General features: G+C 41.5%; 1 protein-coding gene across 2 annotated transcripts in view; it reads right to left on the bottom strand.

Moving 5' to 3' along the window:
• Window positions 1–20541, bottom strand: part of ABTB3 (ankyrin repeat and BTB domain containing 3) — a 279066-nt gene that overhangs the window by 77993 nt on the left and 180532 nt on the right. For both annotated transcript variants that reach the window (XM_073324534.2, XM_073324544.2), the window contains exon 3: window positions 8472–8676. In XM_073324534.2, the coding sequence (XP_073180635.1) occupies window positions 8472–8676 (205 nt within the window). The remainder of the gene's footprint in view (window positions 1–8471; window positions 8677–20541) is intronic.

The raw sequence follows: 20541 nt of genomic DNA, 5'->3' as shown, positions 1-20541 counted from the left end.
TAGGACGTTCCTTTCCACATATGTAATGCCCCTTGTCCTCCTGAAGAGGCCCGGTGCTAGACCTGGGCAAAAAAAAATGTTCACCAAAATTTTTTTTGCAGATTCAGGTTGACGGAAACATTTAATGAATTCATGTCAAATTCACCATGCTGTTACGGATACAAAAAGCCCCAAGACTAAACAAGACATTTTGTTTTGGGTTGAACACAACATTTTGTTTAATCCAAAATGGATGTTGCTTTGTCTGTTTGCAGAAATTTTTTTTGAAAAATTGTTTTGCATTGCCCCAAATTATCTTTTTTATTGCATTTTTTCAGTTGGGCCACCAAACCAAAAAACTGGTTATTTATACAGCTCTATCCAGTGCTCCCCATTTAATATATGTATCCTCTGGGAGAGCTCAGTGACCTGCTAACTCTCTCCTTTCTGGTCACCTGCAGGGACTAGTTAGCTGGCAATTTCCTCCTCTTCATGTGGCAACTGGCTGGCCTGCTCTCCTATGCTGTGTCACACCGCTCCCCAAATCTCCCTGAGATTTAGCTACTCTGCACCATCACCACCCCTGTTTCTCTCCCCTGATACATACTTTCTTCAAAGCAGAGACAGAGCAGGGACACTACTTCTCTGCAGTGCTCCCACATATCAAATCTCTTTCTTATTTCTGGGGTTATTTCTGAGACGTTCCAGAGTGGTAATATAGAATGGATAGAATTGTAAAACAGTAAATCCCTAAGACAAATGTTAAAATGGGCCCTGGATATTACACAGGATCTTTTAATTATTCATAATAATGTTACTTTAGCTATATAAGGTGTGGTAGCAAATCCCTTTTCCTTGCAAAAAACAATTTGCCTTGAAGATGCTCCTAAATAACTAACAGGCTATCAAGATGCACTGCGTTCTTGCCTCGTTGTTTCCTGGCATACTCAGAGATTTAAAACTCCCTTCTTACTTATATGTTGTCTCAGGCTTTCCTCTTTGTTTACTGTTAGCAGTGGCAGTATAAACAACATAAAAACAGGTGAAATGGATAGCTAGAGGAGAATGAAAAATGTGCATTCTAAAGTCTAATACGATACTTCATTTTTTATGTGGGTCAAATTCAGTTTTTAAAGAAAAATTGAAGATACAAGTATCTTTCATTCTTTCTATTTACAGGATTGTACTTAAAAGCTACTGTCCTTCAAACACCCAGCTACGGCATTGCTGCATATATGTACTGATTATTATGAGACAAATTATTAGAGAAAGGGCTGGACTAGAGGTTTGAGTACAAGGCTGGGAATGAGAAATTACAAATTCTAATCTCAGCTCAGATATGATTCCCATTGTGACCTTGGGCTAATTACATACCTGCCTTAGTTTCACAAGCTGTAAAATGGGGATAGTAATATGTATTTACTTACTTTCCAGGGCTATTGTGAGGTTTAATTAGATGACGGTCTACATTCAGCAGAGGTGGCGTATGCTACTGCTCAATGGGAGTACAGATGGCAGAATCTAAGTACTGTTATTTAGTTAAAAAAACAAATTGATCAAAATAGTTACCAAGAGAATTGAAAAGAGGAAGATCATAATTAAGAAAGAAATTTTCTACCTATGCCATTAAAATAAAAGTTATTTTTGATTACAATCTTGAGCCAATAACTCTAAAGTTATGAATGAGAAGCTACTTTCATTTTAAGCCTTGATTCTTAGGGGGATAACGTTTCTTTCTTTCTTTTCAAAAGGTCCTTTTAATTGAAATCTTTCACATTTGTTCTCAACTCAAAAGGTTTGTTTTAATTTAGAAAATTTGATAATATGCTAATGGGCCACTGTTAGAGTTACCAGAGCATGGAAAGATGTTCTTCCAATTATCAATACATTTTCAGATGCCTTTTTGTGCTCAAAATGTTTCATATTTATATCTTCAGTTACAATGGCCCTAGTCTTCAGTGAGCACAGTACTTTTGACATGTGGATCCTGATTCTGGACTGGGATCCAATAGTATGGATCCTTGTACCAATGAGATTAATGGCACATGGGTCCACACTGGCACATAGGTCCATGCTAGTGGTGGATTCCAGTTATCAGAGCCCTAGTTAAGAATGATCTAAGTTTAAATGTTTGAAAATCGCATGCTGTCTACGCACAACCTGGTATTTTTTATTTAAATTAAAGGATAAATCCTCCTCTCACTTATGCAGGCCAGTATAACTGATTTGACTAAAGTTGGAACTGTCTGAGGGGAGAATTTAGCTTACATTTTTAACATACCAAGATTTCAATGCTCCAGTCTACACAGGTGTATGGGGAAAATGTCAATATTTGAATGTGCAATCCCTCTTTTACTTTCTTGTTTTTAAAAACACTGAGAACATTTTAAAAGCCTACATTAATGCAATTAATGATTGATATTTTAAAAGCAGAGCCAGAGTAATGGTTCTTATAGGAATTGTAACTCCAATACATTGCACAGATATTTTGGCATAACAATCAACACTATACAGTGATATAAATACACTGAAAGAAACCAGAGTTACAATTGCTTTGGGGAGTACAACTTTGAATGTTCTGCATTATGTGTTATGTCTGTTAATGTTGCATTAACAGAGTTTTCTGCATTTTAAAAAATAGAGCAATCACAAGGACAGCTTAAGTCTAGCTTGATAAATTAGATTTAGTGTACAGCACAAGCTCAGCCAGGATATACTGTCTGACAGCTGAGCTACAAATACTGCCTAAGATTTTTTCCACAACATGTGCAATCTAGCATACTGCTGGCAGCTGCCAATACCATTATTTTTGAAGAGATTAAAAAAACTGGAAGCTTGGTTTTTAGGATGAAAGGATAAAAAGAGACACAAAAGCTGAACTTAGGACTTTCTTTTTCCAGTCCCTGGGTGAAATCCTAGCCCCACTGAAGTCAACTGGGGTTTTACCACTGACTTCAACAGGGCCAGGATTTCACCATCTGACTTTTTCAGCTAAACGATGAGGAAATTTAGTTGTTATTCATCTACGTGGCTGTTCATTTGCAATTGCTCCACTGTTCTTGGCCTTTTTTCAGGTTTGGTCTACCAAAAGATTTTGGACTGGTATCACAACTTCAGTAAGGTGCATGACCTTTTTACCAAAATAGTTATATCTGTACAACTCCTACTGTGGATGCAATTATACCAGTATAAAGGTGTCTAATACCTGTTCATTTCATTCCTACTCCACACTAGCCAAGGGGTTGTACTGCTTTAACTATACCAGTATAGCTTAAAGCAATACAACTTTTGTGTGTAGACAAGGCTTGGGATATTATTCAGACTGAGAATGGTTTGGGGATCATTCACCAGAATTAAAGCACCACAGACTACAATTCCAGCATGCATGGAAGGAAGGTGGAAATGCAATAAACAAAAGTGACCCATGGGGCTTTGTAAGGGATTTCTCAATGTTTAAGGATTTAAAAAAAAAAAATCTGTACTGAAAAGGGGACAGGAACCAAACAAGGACCTAGCAAGTCAATTAAGGCTTGCAAGGAAAAGACAAAGGCAGCCAAGTAATACAATGAGTAAATGCTTGCCCACGGAAGAAGGAGAGAAGAAATACTAGAGAGGAAGCACTGTAAATTGGTGAATAAAATTAATGAATGGTTCTAAAATGGCTGAGCTTCTGATCTGCTTTTTTCAATGAGTTGTTAATGAGGAAAGAAATTCTATAGAGAGAGTTAGGGAGTAATGAGGACCCTGTCAATACAGCTGCGGATAAAAAGTGGGTAAGGGACTACTTAGGAAAAAGAAACATTGCACAATCTGCAAATAGAGACACTGTGCCTCTCAGGTTCTTAAAGCACTACTAGCAATAATTTAGGAAGTGTTAGAGACTTGACTGACCTTCTCCGGGCTCTTACGCAGCACAAAGTGGCTTTAATGGGCCAGAGAATCTGGCCCAAGTCCTTTGCACCACTTAAATCCCACTTTAGATCTGATATAAGGGTTACAGAATCAGAGGTGGAAGGCGCAGAGTCATAGGACTGCCCATCATCTGCCCACTTGCTTGATATGAAACTCCTGCTCTCCCCCACAAGTGCCTGAAGCCATCAGGCAAGTCCACTCCATCCACGCAGAGGGTGCAAAGGGCCTGACTCCCCAGGTGGCCACGTAGGACCAGGCATGATCTACTCCTAAATAAACAAACATGACTAATACATAAAGAGAGGACTAGAATAGCCATCCATTGCTTTTTATTATTATCTGCAATGTATCGGGTGATTAATTTAATTATATATATATTAAATACATAGCTTGTTGTCATTTGATGGCCTTGAAAAAGAAACATACTTCTAGGAGGATCTGAATGTAGAGAGAGCAAGTTAACTGGGAGTGAAATTTACCTATGTGCAGAAGGCCAGTACAAGGCCTATGCACTAGTCAAGTCCCACATAAGTCCATACTCAAAATAGAATGTGAGTGGTGTACCGGCTCTGTGGGGGCTCTCTGGACAGGGTTAATTTCATTCCAAATGAAATCGCTCCCTCTGTCTTCAAATTCGCCATCGGTGCATCAGGAGAGGATGGGTGTTCTGTGAAGGGTGCACCATGACAGACATAGGCTTAGCATGAAAGAAGGTGTGAAATTGAGAATGGGAAGACATAAGGAGCACTTAGGAGTATAGGCATCAATAGAGAGAGTAGGATGAAATGAGAGCAGACGTGGAAGGAGGGAGGGGGAGAATTATGTAGAGTAGAGACTTCCGTGAGACGATGGATGAAGTATTTGAATTGTATTCACACCTTTAACATATAATAAAGACAATTCCAATAAAATATAAAATGTTTCAGCAAAAATTGCATAATTGGGCACATGCACCACTTTTTATAGCTTATTTTATTGCATAGGCCACTCAAGACCAAGATGACAACTCCTGTGGTACTACCAATCAACCAACTGATTGACCCAGTATTGCCAATTCCTTTCAAACATTCAAAAAAATCATGAGGTTGGCTTATAAATCATAAGACTGAAAAATAACAAACGTAGGGGCCTATTTATTAGTCTTCTAGTTTTTGAGCCCTTAGGATACACTCAGATCACATTTTCCAGCGTTTCTCTTCAAAATGAATGCTGGATACTTGCTTTTTTATTTAAATGCTGAGATTCTCATATAATCCCATGACTCCAAAAGCTGGGACTTTATGAAAAAAACCCACCACATATCAGGAGACTCCTAATAAAATTGTGAGAGTTGGCAACACTCTTCCCCCCTTTAATTAATATATTCTATTAAGTTAAATATACTGCACTCGTCTTCATTTACTTCATTAAAAAACAAAAACCTAGTTGAGTTCAAAGAAATACTATACAAATAGAATGGGCCAGACTTATTCAAAGGTAAAATCTGGTTCTACATATCTAGATTGTAAGCACTTTGGGGTAGGCACCATCTTTTTGGTATGTGTTTGTGAAGCACTTAGCACAATGGTGTCCTAGATGTTACCACAATACAAATAACAATAAAGACTACAACCCAGATTCTCGAGTACGTGCAGCTTCTGCAGCAGAAGAAGCAGGAAGGGGAGCAGAGCTGCAGCTCCCTGAGTTCCTGTATTGTTCAATGGCAATACCTGTGTATTTTAGAGAAGCCTAGGAGCAGCCAGTAACAGCTCCCAAGAGGCCACCCATAAGAGGAGAATGGCGAGAGCACAATGCACTCTGACCACATCTTGTTCCTATTCCTCTCTGCACTGAGGATGACCCTTATGTTGGGATGTTAGAAGAGAGTGGCATTGGCTTCATGACACCTGAGGACTCCACCATGCCAGGTAAATTTTCCTATGTCCAGATCCACTGAGTTTCTGGCTCCTCTGCCCGACCAGAGTGACAACAAAAAGGCCAGAGAAGGGGGTAGAAAATCTAGCCCTAAATTTTCTTCTTTTTGTTGTTTGCCAACATAAAAGCAATTGAACAGCATTAGAAGAAGAGAGAATCTGGAACCTAAATAAATTAAAGCACAAGGATTAGAACTGTTAGATATAAAAATCTCATGTTTTAACAATCCTATTTCCTCAGAAGTCATAAAAACACATAATGAAAACTGAACATGCTAGAGATAAGTAGCCAGCCATAAAGAGTGACTGCACAATAAGGAATACCACTGGTATCCTTCAGTGGCAAATTAAAAGGGAAGCTTTTCAAAGCACTAAATAGAATTCAGATTAATCAATCTCTTCTGTGGGGCAACCCAAGATGGTTATATATAGTTGGTACAGTATATTATAGAACATACTTCAGTGCAAAATATTTAGGCATATGTTTTACTCTGTCTCACTTCCACTTGTGTTTCCTGGTACTAACTACTAAAGCATGTTTGATTAGGCAATAGAAGGAATCTCTGCTCTTTCCAAAATTAACCACGAGCTTCTGGCAACAACACAGAGTACTTACTCTGGCTCTAACCACAGTTGCTAAACGGGCCTTGCAAAGAAAGATAGTTTGCCAGAGTATTAAAAAAACAAAATTGCCTTGGGTTTATGTAATATTTACTTGAAGAACTGCTAAAAAATATAATATATATAACAGACCATCTTAGAAAAGGGAAAAAAACCATGAAAACAAATTTTAAAAAGAGAAAATTTTTCAAATGTTCTGTCCTTTTGCATTTAACACTGTGACGTCTTTAGAAATCTTACAAAACTGGGGCCTGATCCTGCAGTTCTTATTCACATGGCTACTCTCACTGAAATCAATGGTATTACTCATCTCGATAAGGGCTGTAGAATCAGGTCCTTTTTTAGTGGTAGGGAGATTCTTTAACTTTGTTCCCTATAATACCTTCCATGCAGTATTGCTAACCCCAAGCATTCAAAATGCATGTTAGCCCCCACTCCCAACCCCCCGAAAAATCATAAGACTGGCCGAAAAATCCCGAAATTTTAAAAAATAAGTGTGGGGTTCTTTTTATTTCACTTCTGATTTTTGAGCATCTGGGGTCAAGACTTCTAGCTCTTCTCTACAACCATGAGTGTTACAATTTTACTTTTTCTTTATACTGTAAATGAAAGTTGAAATTCTCATGACTTCAGGAGCTGGGGATGTAAGAAAAACACCAAATATTACAGGGCTCGTAATAATAGGTTGAGAGTTGGCAACACTGAAAGTGGTCCCTGTTTAAATTTCTTGCATAGTCAAGAAGAATGACCTAGGATTCCTCACTCCGCCCCACAGTTTAACAAAGGCACTATGGGTGAAATGCTGGTTCCCCTAAAGTCAGTGCCCAAAGTCCCATTGACTTTAGTAGGGCCAGAAATTCCACCTTATGCTGTTTTTTAATAAATGGATACAAAATAGTTTCAGTCAGAACAGCATATCACACATCCTTTGCCTTTTTAGGCCACGTTTTCAAATTTGTTCTCCAGTATGCAAACTCCATGTTTTAATGTCCAAATCAAGTAATTAGATGCACAATTGCTCATTTGTGTGTGCAAATGAGAGTTTACCACATACATACTTTGAAATGCAATTGTGGAGGCCAGCCTGAAACTTTGGCTTAGCTGGCATGGTGACAAGCCCTACAAAAGTTAAGAAAAATGTTAATAATTTACAACTTCAGGCACTTTACAAACATTAATTAATCCTCAAGTGACCGTTATGAGGTAGGCATAGATGAGGAAACTAAAGCAAGGAAGTTTCATGATTTTCCTAAGGCCACAAAAGGAGTCAGAGCTGGGACTTACAACTCAGAAGTTCCTGGTTCCTCAACAATAGAGAATATTCCTTTCTTAATTGCAAAATTATTTTATTTCAATTTTGCACTGACATGATCTAGAGTTTAGAGCAGTGTTTCCTTCTCCCCCATCTTCTTGGGACACTGAGTTGACACCTAGCCTGTCATTCTCTTTCTACCTTTATTTTCCCCAGTTTTCATCAAAAGCTGTATTAAAAGCAATACGGCCAGCATCTCCAGCCTCCCAAAAAACATGCGTCACCTGCCAGCCTGGAGAATGGAAGCCCCAAGGTTACTCCTGAGTGTAAGTATGAGTCATGCCTGTGCAATCAGTATAGCTGTTGCACAGTATGTTTAACAGCCTGTCCTTTATATACAACATTCTATTCATTCTCCACTTCCCAAATTACCGTTGTTGAATCCTATTAATTTGTAGAAAAACACATTTAAACCCAAACCTGTTAGGAACCTCTAATTTTCCTTTCCAAAATGCTGAACAGCCAAGAGACAAAGAATGAAAAAGGAAATCTCTACAAAATACACATCTGGAACCAATCTGCTGGATGTAGCCACTGGGTGTCACTTTTGATATATACTGGGTCAGCAGTGGAGCACTTCATTGCAGGAGAAATTTATTTCAAGGGGATGCTAACCAAAACAGACTGCAGTGAAATATATTTTGCATAGCCTGTAATGATCAATTAGCCAGCGATGCTGACTTTTTAATAAAACATCTTTATACATATATTAAATATTGCAAATAAGATCTTACCTTTCAATCTGCAGTGTGACTTTTGAAGGCTCAACATTAGGGTTTTCCCATTCCATCTGTGGACAATGCATAAAATAACAGAGAGTGTACAAAGCCTCAGGTTCCCAGTATAGTGATCCCTGCTTGTGGTGCATTGGAGTGCCGTTGCCATGTTGCTTTGAGTTGAGTGGCTGGAGGTGATGCATTGCTCGAGATACCAGATCACCTGAGAAGGAAAAATTTGATGACTACTAAAACTGTAATTTTTATTTCTCCTCATCTAACCCACTTTAACTTCTCCCCAGGTAGTTTTCAAACAAAAGGATATGGCAAACTCTTTTTGCTTTCCAGTTAAAATATCATGCATGAACAGAAAGTGACAGAACAGGTTTATGTTCATTATTCATTTTCAACATCAAGTTAGTTTGGCTGTTACAGCAGTTCATCTGCTGTAGAAGTTTATATGCTGTGGTGATGTATATGGGTTGCAGACAACCTCACAAGGGCTTAGTGGAGAATTCTTCTGGGGAAGGCACTTCAGTTACCATAAGCAACCCTATACTGACCCCTTCACAAGTCCTGGTGCAGAGGGCATGGTCATAGCAGTCAAAGGCAGCCCTGAAAACCTGCCATAATCCCAGGGCTGTGTAAATTATGGTGGAGGCTATTTAGGTCCCCAGAGCAGTGCAAAATCCCAACAGCACAAACCAGCTTTGTCCCCTCTCCAAGGGCTGTGCCTTCATGAGCTACACACACACAAAGGAACACTGAAAATCCAGCCATTGCTGAGCATAAGATGGCAACCAAAAGGGACAGAGAACAGCATGAGTGCGTGTTGAGGGAAATTTTGGACACAGACATTGTGGCAAAGCCCTGCTTTTATACAACATGCCATATCATCTTTAAAAGAGGTAAAGGGCTTTACACCACCGCTGGAAAAGCAAACAAAACCAGAAAAACACCCTTCCAGATCTCCCCACAATTCTAGAATCACACATTTTAAAACCAACATTTGGCCATTTCATTCTGTGTAAATAACTCTCCCTGACCATAAGTGTGGACTTCATTGCTGTATGGTACGTAGAGCATCAAAAAAGTTTTTAAATATTCACTCTCTTACTGGAAATATGGAACCCCATTCTGTGTATATTAAAAGTTCAGGGACAGGTGTCCCTCATCAATTTGAATGCTGTCATTTCTAGCTTTAAACTGTTACTAAAAATGATCATATTACACACAGAGCTTATGTCACACCCTAATAGGAAAACACAGATTCAGAATCAGATGGTTTAGTTTGGTATTGTGCAAAGGAACCAGATGCATTCCAACATGTTGCTTTTGGCAAACAATACATTCCAGTGCACAGTATTTGTTTTTCTTTTTACTGAACACATACTGTCAAATTCCACCCTCAGTTCCAGAGGCGTAACTCCCATTAATGTTAGTGGGAATTGTGTCTGTGTAACAGGGCAGAGTAGGGCCCCATGGCTCTGACAGGAAATGGTTAAAATCCTATCAGAAATGTTTAACACAAATATAACATATCCACCTGGACTAGGCCTTAAAAGATTTTAGCAAAAGAGAATACTGTGCTGTAGAATCACTCAAGCAATTTAGGTATCTAGAGAACAGAATATAGCCCATTAGAAGGCTTTCATTGTTTCTCTATGACTGTGTGGGTCTCTATTTTCCATAACTTGTCAGAAGAAACTTTAATTGTGATATGCAGAAAGTGATCTGATTTGCTTGCTTCATTGATAAGCAGACAGACAAGCAGGCTCACAGGCAACCTAGAAATGAAGTATCTCTCCAAACATTGTACGGATATTAATTAAGTCTCACAACTCCTCTATGAGGTAGGTAAATTTTATTGCATTTTTTTGGGTAGTGACCACTGACTTGAAGGCAAAAACCCAACTTTGGCCGTAACTCTGTTTTCACATGCTCACATCATTCTGGAAAGTCTTCTTTTCGAATGAAATATTTTCAAAATTGGTCTCTGTTCAAAAGGGCTTTTTTTTTTTTTTAAATAAAAGTCTGAGCAAAATTCCTTCAGTTGTTTTTGAGTTTGACAGCAGAGAGAAAAAAATGGTTTAAAAATTATTGCCACACTTTGTCCCCTATGCAGGGGACTCAAATAATTGCTGAACATTGAAACTTGGAAAGAAATACTCACTGAGGTGTGAGTATATGATCAAGTTTTGGGGGTGGGAAGGTTGGATAAAAAATTTAGAAGCAAATTAGAAAGATCCCTTTTGAACATGTTCAGTGGGGATCGATTAAGATTTTTTGCCCACTGAAGTTCCACCCTTTTTATGACATTAGAATGCACCACCTCTGAACAGCCTAGACTGGTACAGAGACTGCTGCTGCGGCTGAGATAATTTGCACAAGCGAGGATATAAATGTTTCACTGAAAAATGCACCGCACAATCCTCCAAAAAACACAGTCTTAAAACAAGGAACAGAAGAAAACTACTGGCACAAAAAAATTGCAGAGTCCATGATTTTAGGGTTTTGACAATTTTTGCTGCACTCTGCAATATTCTTCTGATTAAAGCTTTCATTTAAAAAATAGTTTCTGTCTTTTCCCACTGCTACAACATTGTCATGATAGGGACTAACCTGGAGCTCTTACATGCTCATAATTCCCCCGGAAGTCAGGAGATAGTGTGTGTGCGAAAGGGGTGCAGGATCAGGTCCACAATGGAAAGAGATGTGCTTCTGAATAGATTATCCAGTCTTACATAAAATTTATCTACAAGCAAATAGCAACAGCAGTATATTCTGGAACTCACCCTGCCCTCATCCCCTTCACCTACAGGAGATGTAAGTTTCAAAGTCTGAGGCCAATTTAAATGGCACCAATATTATCAGGCGTCAATTTATTTTTCCTCCTCTTTAAAAAAAAAAAAGACATTAAATGCAAAAAAAAAAAAAATCCTGTTGAAGGCAATGTTCAGGTTTAAGAATTAAAATCAGAACAAGATCAGAAAAAGAACTGCGCTTAAGCCAAATTCTGTCTTCATTTAGGTCCCAAACCAGCAAATCACTTAAGTATGTGCTTAATTTAAGGACTTGATTAGTCCTGTTAAAGTGGATCAGGGCCTTATATATCATGCAACTCCACTGACTTCAATTGGGTTGAATGATAAATAAAGCAGGACAGAATTTAACAGAAGGTAGCATACAGCAACATTAATTCATCTGTGTTGCACATCCTGCACTTTAAAGGCTATATATTTTATGACATATTCAGCACCAGATACCGAATGAGGAAAAGAACAAATTAGAAGATACAACATTACAACACAGCCAGTTAACGTTGCTGAAGTAACTTTAGGTGAAAACCTGTCTCCATTGAAGTCAATGGCAAAACTCCTACTGATTTCAATAGGGCCAGGATTTCAGCCTTTGGCTTTGGCATTTCCTAACTTCCACTTTATGAAATATATAAAATCACAACCTTAATGCTGAATTAATGTAGTTTGGTGTGTTTCATTATGATTCAGTTATATTATACCAAGTACATATTGGACTAGAATTTGTTCTTCCCTTTCCTACCTGGTAAATATTTGGGCATCTTAATAATAATTAAAATATTGATTCATCTATTGTGAAACTTAATTGATCATTGCTTGTAAAGAACTGAGATCTTCAGGTGGAAGGCAATATGTAAATGCAAAATATTTTAATGAGATGCAGTGTTGCCCAAAGGATAGAGTACTGGCCCAAGAGTCTGGAGCCCTGGGTTCTGTTCCTGGCTCTGCCACTGCCCTGTTGTATGACCTGGAGCAAGTCACTTCACTTCCCTGTGCCCCTGCTTCCCTGCCCAACCATATCTACTTAGGTTGTAAATTCTCCAGGACAGAAACTGTTGCTTACTATGTGTATGTCCAGAGCCCAGAGGCGATGACTTTCTACTTTCTCTGGGGGTGCTTGACCCTGCTCCGCCCTGGGCCCTGCCCCCACCCCATCTCCGCCCTGCCTCTTCTCATCCCCTCCCCCGAGCACCCCGCCCTCGCTCTGCTCCCTCCTCCCCAGCACCGCCTGGATGCCGCTGAACAGCTGATCGCAGCAGGCAGGAGGCGCTGGCAGGAAGGGCAGGGTGCAGATTGGTGGGGCCACTGGCGGGTGGGAGGCGCTGAGCATCTATATGCTATCGTAATACAAAAAATGAATACTACTACTAATAAATTAATAATGCTTTATTATAAAAGCAATATATCGAAAGTAATAATTTGTCAGAATTGTATATACCCCTTAGAGTACCACTTTGGGTGCTACGTTTTCTACTTTTATGTTTTCTTCCAGCAATACATAAAAATAGAGTTTAGTGATTTCAGGCCCTGATCCTGGCCACTTGCTCTGCATGAACAGGCCCACTAGCCTTCCCCCGAAGTCCCTGGCAGTCCATGCAGGCACATATGTCTGCCCATACAAAGCCAGTTGCAGGATGGAACCTGTCATCCTGTTCCCAATGGACAAGCTTGCATGTCACTATCACAACAGGCTTACTTGGCCTGAGTCTCAGCAGAGCTGTCCAGGATTCAATGAGCCACAGAGCGAGAAACATTCTCCACACCCCAAAGTGCTCCTTTTAGGGGCTGGTCTACAGTACAAATTGTATTGTGGTTGAACGCGGGTGTGCAGAACTGGGTTAACTTACATGATGGCTACCCTGACTTTGCAGTCAGGTGTAGACCAGCATGAATCATATGCACCATTGTGTCAGCGATCTCCCTTCTTCATAACCGCATTCAGCAACGGTAACGATTTGGAATGGAGTGTCGCTCTATCACAGTGGCACCAGCTCTTGCAATTTTATCCTTCTCGTGATAACTGGTGTTTCACAGAGAGCTCCAGCTCTTGCAGACAACGATTATGTAAGTATCTCAGATTTCATTTAACAAAAAAGTAAGTTTCCACTCCTCATACTTTCAGAGAAAAGCTGAAAAACGTGACTCAAGTGCTTCCAAGAAATCTCAATTTTTAAGCCAATCTCATGATTTTTGAACTTTTGGCACTGGCAGTGCCAGCTGTGCCAGGGAAAAGTATACTGCAGTGTGATGGAGTCTGTATCAGTGCTCTGCCCTTTCTGGGTACGTCTACCCTGCAGCTGGCAGCATGCCTCCCAGCCCGGGTAGATGGATTCATGCTAGATGGCCTTGAGCTAGTGCACTAAAAATAGCAGTGTAGATGTCACGGCTCCAGTGTAGACTCAGGGTAGCCACCTGAGCTCAGACCAGGGGTCGGGTGGGCTTGAAAGCCCAAGCTGCCACCCAAGCAACTATGTTCACACTGCTATTTTTAGTGTGTTAGCTTGAGCCCATCTAGCCTGAGCCCTGGTCTACACTAGGGGGCGGGGAGTCGATGTAAGATACGCAACTTCAGCTACGAGAATAGCGTAGTTGAAGTCGATGTACCTAGATCGACTTACCGTGGCGTCTTCACGCCGGTGAGTTGACTGCCGCCGCTCCCCCGTCGATTCTGCTTGCGCCTCTCATGGCGCCGGAGTTCTGGAGTCAATGGGAGAGCACTCGGGGATCGATTTATCGCATCTAGATTAGACACGATAAATCGACCCCCCAATATATCAATCGCTACATGCTAATCCAGCGGGTAGTGTAGACCTACCCTGAGTCTGTCTACCCGGGCTGGGAGACTCACTCCCAGTTGCAGTGTAGACAAACCCTCTGTGGTTAAACAGAGGGCTTCAGTCTCTGGAGCTGTCCATCTGGCCCCTTTCATGAGCTATAGAGTCAAACACACACAATTTAAAAATTAAAATAGATTATGTAACGTCACAGGATGGGGGACAGTCCTGGTTTAAGGCAATCCTGAATATTTAAGGGACATCATCACTGTCTTTAGTCCAGAGATCTGATGTGACAGTAAAAGTGAAACAGCTCCCATATATATGCTGGTGGTGTTGCAGACTAGTGAACCCAGCTAGAGCATGTGAGCTATCTATAAAGCATTCAGGTAAAACATTCCTTTCTTTTTTCCCCCTGTTATTGGTTTAGCAAAGGTTATTTTATATCTCAAATAAAAATATTTTAAATCAAACCAAACCAAAAAAATCAAAGAGAGGAAATAAAAGAAGGCACTTGCCTGATCTCCCTAACTCCCACAAGCTCCATGCAGGATTCTATGGTGGTTATGACTAGCCCTGATCCTGAAAAGCATCAGTGGGACTAGTTATATGAATGAAGTTGTTCAATTGTGTAAGTGTTTGCATGAGCAGGCCCCCCTGTGCATACGATAGGCCTGATCCTGCCAAGACAGAGTGTAGTGCTCTGTGATAGGGGGCTGGGAGGACCACACGGCCCAGTGGTTAGCACACCCCACTCTCACCCCCTTACCTCTCTGTCAGGGCAACGGAAGTGCCTGTTCCTGACCTTAAGCCAGGAATCTTCAGCTTTTCACCCACATCTGGGCCTTGGCCCTTAAAGGGGTGTGGTAAAGGGACATGGGCTTCCCTCCCCCCTGAGTCCCAGCCCAGGGCCCTGTGGGAAGCAACACAAGCAGGGTCTTCCCTGTAGGAAGTCCAAGTTTGCTTCCCTGGACTACTTCCTACCAATAGGTCCCTTCAGTTTGGGGTATGGCCTTTATAGTCCAACCAGTCAGTTGCTCAATGGAAAAAAAAAAGTGCAAAAGAGCTGGGCCCTGCAGGTTCTCAAAGGGGTGGTGGTGGTGGTGGTTGGAGAAGGCTCTGCCTGGGAGCCTTATCTGCTCTATGGTCCCCTCTCAGGCTCAACCTTCTGTCTGGCTTCCCAGAGGAGGATTCCTCTGTCCTGTAGCCTGTTACCACCATTTGCCTGGGCTTCTGAGCTCCATTTAACCCGCTCCTCCAGTCAGAGCATGCTCAGCAGGCCCGGAGGGACAGGGCTACTTGGGCCCAGTATTGCCTTTTAACCTCTTTGGGCCCACTGTGGGGTTTGTATACCCAATTACATGCTCACTACTGTGAACAGTCCTCAATATTGCCAGACCCAGGCATTCCAAAATCATGAGCCAGATGCCAAAAATATCATGAGACTGGCTTAAAAACAATAACCTTTTAAACAATTATAAACCACTTTTTTTTTTTGGTCTGCTGTCTTATTTTCAAGCTTTTGGAAGCCGCCCAGCCTGGACTTGTGTGTGATCATTTCAGGGTCAGAATTTCATCATACGTGTACACACAGAAATTCCAGCCTGCCCCTTAACGCTTGGAGAGCGGACTCCATTTACTCCCTTTCCTAACCCGTGAGGTGTAGGCACTATCCCTCTCCATCCCCCTCCCTTATCATTATCATGCCTCCCTCCCCATTCTTCCAGCCCCTCCTCTCTCCCTCTCCCAACCTCCCCCACCCAGTCTCCTGCCCCACTGCAGCCAGCTTGAATTCAGGTCTACTAGAAGTATTGGGAGAGACTATCCATTTTGAGGAAGAGCAAAACATGGGGACATGGATATGGGTGTCATTTCTCACGCACAAAAAACCCACCAGATTGGTAGGGGGAAACGTTTATACAAAGTGTTTAGCTGATATTTCAAACAAACAATGAAAAGTAAAATTGAATTTAAAACTATACAAATGCTTTAAAATGAAACAACAACAATAATAAACCTATAGCAGGCAGAAACCAGGCAAGTACTTTGGAGGAGGAAGTAGATTCCTGTTTATAACCGAGAATGTTCTTACATGTAAATACCCAAAGACATAACAGAAGCTGTTAGAGAAAGTAGTTAGATTTTGCACATTCTAGTCATATAATAAATTCCACTGCTGCCTTGAGTCCCCAGGTGTATTTGTCTTGCTTAACCTGCCTCTTGGTACCCTCATCCTATCAACACTAAACTCATTACTTTTGTAAGAACCATCAGTTTCTCAGTGGACCCATTCGAACTTCAGCTATTAGCTCCTGCTTCCATCTTGCTCTTTGTATCACTGACATCACCAGCTACTCTTTCCACTAGACCTATCTTCAGGGTAACTAACCATACAAATTATGGGGACCAAAGGCAACATAATCCCTACATTACGAGATAAAAATGTGGATGCAAATCAGGCCATGAGATACCTCTTTCCTCTTCTTGGGTTATTGCTGCCAGGAGGGTGAAGGTATCTCAGTGAGTTATCGCCTGATCCCACTGATAAGGCTGGCCTGGAAACTGCAGAGCTCCCAAAAAAATAAGGCTCCCAAGTTGCTTTGCTTGTGGCTTGCCCTGCAACCCTACAATGCAGTCCAAATCTCAGTCCCGTATCACTCTATACTCTTGAGAGGTAGGGAAGGCAGGAGAGTTCCTTGTGCTGCTCCATCTGTTAGGTACTTTCCCATTCTCAGCACAAGTTAATTCTTTAAATCCTGCTTAAGCCTTTCTTTTTTTAAGTTGATGATGCACACTTTCTGGAAAGCTTTTTCTAATAGTCCACATGGGGGATGAAACATAGAAACACACTGAAATGTATTATATATATTTGCATATAAAATAAACCAAGAGCAAGTATGAATTACAAAGGTACAAATAACCCCAGGGGTCTGGGTGACATCTTAATAAAGCTGTGAAAGAGAAGCTCAAGTAGTTTAATTAAACCACCAGAATTCTAGCTAGGGCGTGCTAGCAAGTGCTTCTCTAACTCACTCCCCCACCTGACTATCAGGGATCACTGGCCCCGGGACACACTGGAGACCAGAGCACAAGAACAAATGGGCAGGCTGCAGTCTTACCATGAAGATTTCTAGATCTCATAAGAACATATGAACCAGTGAGTGGCCAGATTCCAGCTCTGTACCTTGTGACCCCATTATTGCAGAACCCGAGTCATCCATTTTCAAGACTGTTTTTGATGAGAGAAGAGACCCAGTTACAAGATGCTTTTCCATTGTTGTGGGTTCAACTACAGCTGCTCAAATAATGGATTTTTTTGGTTGGTGGTCAAAATGAAACCTAAAAAACCCTAACAGTTTTCAAACTGAAAAAGTTAATATTTTTTTGTTTTTTGTTTTCGTTTTTTTTAAAATCCTTTTTTTAAAAAAAAATTGCAGTCACATTCAAAACAAAGAGGATTTTTAATTGAAAAATTGAAACATTTCATTTAAAAAATGTCAAAATGAAATGCTTTGATCTTTTCTTATTTCTTCAACTGAAACAATTCAGTAAATTCAACCCGAATTCACACAATGTTTCTGTTGCAGTGTGAGATGACCGAAGACCCCAGGCCCTCTGAATCCTCCGGGTGGCCCTGCTCAGAGTCATAGCTAAATACAAGGTGGAACAGATTGTTTAGCATAAGGAGTTAACACATTTTGCAAGGGACCATGAAACAGTTAAGAGTTACTCTTCAGACTCATCCTTGCATGGGGTCACTTTAGGAAGGTCTTCTTCACAACCCATAAAAGGATTAACTAACATTTTTTTAAAAATGAAGTTTAAATTCTGCAAAATCTGATGGGGCCAGTATCAGCTCTGTCTGGACCCTGGTAGCAGAAGACATTTTCCAGGAAGAGCTGAGCCATCTCCCGTGCAGTAGGAACAGTACAGCACAGGGTGAAGTGTGCCATCTTTGTAAGGAGGTCTATGGCAACCAGGATTACTGAGCGTCCCTGAGAGTGTGGCCATTCTACAGTGAAGTTCATTGATAGACCAAGGCTGTGGAGGCATGAGCAGACGCTGGAGGAGACCTAGGGGTTTTGATCATGGGTTTTTGGTACTTGTGCAGAGATTACAAGAAGTTATATAAACCTTGATGTAAGCTCATAGATCTAGCCACCAGAAACACCTCGATACCAGATTCCAGGTCTTGAACTGGCCAAAACAGCCTGCATCAGGCAAATTGTGGCATAGTTTCAATATCGGAAGCCTATATTGTCCCTCTAGAAAATAAATGCAATCCCTGCGATAGAGGAGGCCAATCTGAAATCAGAACATTGAGTTGGGTCACATACCGCAATTGTTCAAGGTCTGGTGATTCGGGTTTTGAACGCATCATCAGGGATCAAGGAGTAGATGGAGGACATCAGACTGTTGTTGATTGTTCTTTTGACAAAGCTGGACACCTTGAGTATGGTAATAAAGAGCTCTTTATCAGGTTTGAGATATTCATCTTTGGGACAGGGCACCCATCTTCCTGTTTCTTGTACCTGGGTGATAGTTCACAAAGTCAAATCAAGCAAAGAACAGGAACCAGTGGATGTGACATTGGTTAAAGTGTCTTGCAGTCCATAGGTACTCCAGATTCTTGTGGTCCATCATCAGGGCTTGGACCAGGAATCTGGCTACTTCTAGGAGATGGTGCTACTCCACAAAATCTGCCTTGATAGATAGTAGCTCCTTGTCCTACATGTAATTTTTTCCACGGGGGGTAGCCTCCGAGACTGCAAGGCACAGGGGTGGATTTGGTTATGGGGGCCCAGATGTTGAGATAATACTGCACCTATGGCAAAATTTGGTCTCTATCATAAATGGTTTAGTGGGATCTGGGTAAATCATGATGGGTGCTGAGATGAATGCCCTCTTCTGTCGCTCAAGGGCTGACTAAACCTCCGTGGCCCAGGTGAACTGGGCTCTCTTTTGAAAGAGTGCCATTATGGGTGCAATCAAGCTAAAGAATCCTTTAATAAATCACCTGTAGAAACTGGCAAATCCCAAGAATCCCTGCACCCCATGTATGTCCTTGGGTGCAGCCCAGTTGGATATTGCCGCCACCTTGCATGGCTCCATGGTAAGTCCCTCAGGTGAGATGATATATTCCAAGAATTCCACTGTGTCTTTAATGAAACCTCGAGCTTTGTGAAGAGTTTGTTTTGGTGGAGTCTCTCCAAGGCAATACGCACATAATGATTGTGGAAGGCCTGACTTTCAGAGACTACAAGGATGTTGTCCAGGTAAATTATGACAAATTGGTCCACCATGTTCCTAAAGATGTCATTTATGAAATACTGGAAGGTTGCTGGGGTGTTGCACAACCCAAACAGCATGACCAAGCGGCCATACATGGTCCGGAAGGCAGTCCTTTCTTTTCTCTCCTTCCTGAAACCTCACCAGGTTATAAGCTCCATGGAGGTCCAACTCTGTGAAGTCCTTGAGAGAGTGTGGCCTTTCAAACAGTTCATTAATAATTGGTAAAGGATATCAGTTTCAGCTTGTTATCTTGTTCAGGGCTCTCTAATCCAGACATGGCCAGAGGAACTGGTTTTTCTTCGCCACAAAGATGATTGGGGGCCCCGCTGAGGACATGGAGGGGCAAATGAAACCCTTCTGCAGGTTTTCCTTGGGATCTCTCCAGAGGGCCTGAAGTTCAAGTACAGAGAAGGAGTAAATGCACCTAAAGGGAACCTCTGTTCCTGACTGGAGGTCGATGGGACAGTCGTAGCTGTGATGGGGCAGTAGGTTGTCAGATTGTTTTTTGTCAAACATGTTGACATAGTGTTGATATTTAACAGGAATCCCTGGAGCTGTTCAGGAGGTCATGGGGGTTGCGGGGTCATCTTTGGATCATCTCTTCACATCTCTGAAGGATTGCTGGTCTCAGGTCAGCTCTCAGGAAACAGGACTGTTGGCAAAATAGGGAGTCAAAGCATAACATGCCTGACCGCCAGTGGAAGCATGGGACATGGGTGATGAGTCAGGGGATGCAAAAGACAGCTGATGAATGCAGTGCACAAATTAGCCCAAACTGAAGGATTTCTTGGTGCCCTAGAAGGGTATTTACCTCTAAGGGAGCTGTCTGGTGGGTGACTGGTCTCAATGAAAGGTGTGACCTGTCTATGGGCTGCATTAATACGGGGGAGTCCTTGCGCCAGGTGGGGATTTTGTTTGCTCAGGCAAACTTCAGATCCATGAAATTTCCTGAGGCACCTGAGTTCATCAGCACCTGTAGGTTTGTGTCGGGGACACTACTGGAGAGGGAGTTGGAGATAAGTTAGACACGGATTGCCCATCACCAAGATACCGACAGATGAACATTGGTCTGGGCTGCTGAAGGACGAGGGGGCTGGCCAACAGGACTGGCTGGAGTCAGGAGGACCATCTTTTTACTTGGCAGCGTTTGGTCAAGAAGTCATCAATCTTGATGCATAGGGTCAATGAAAACGCTCAGGCTGG

This window comes from Lepidochelys kempii, chromosome 1 (assembly GCF_965140285.1).
Source record: "Lepidochelys kempii isolate rLepKem1 chromosome 1, rLepKem1.hap1, whole genome shotgun sequence".
Classification (NCBI taxonomy): domain Eukaryota; kingdom Metazoa; phylum Chordata; order Testudines; family Cheloniidae; genus Lepidochelys; species Lepidochelys kempii.
This window is presented reverse-complemented; position numbering and strand designations above follow the sequence as displayed.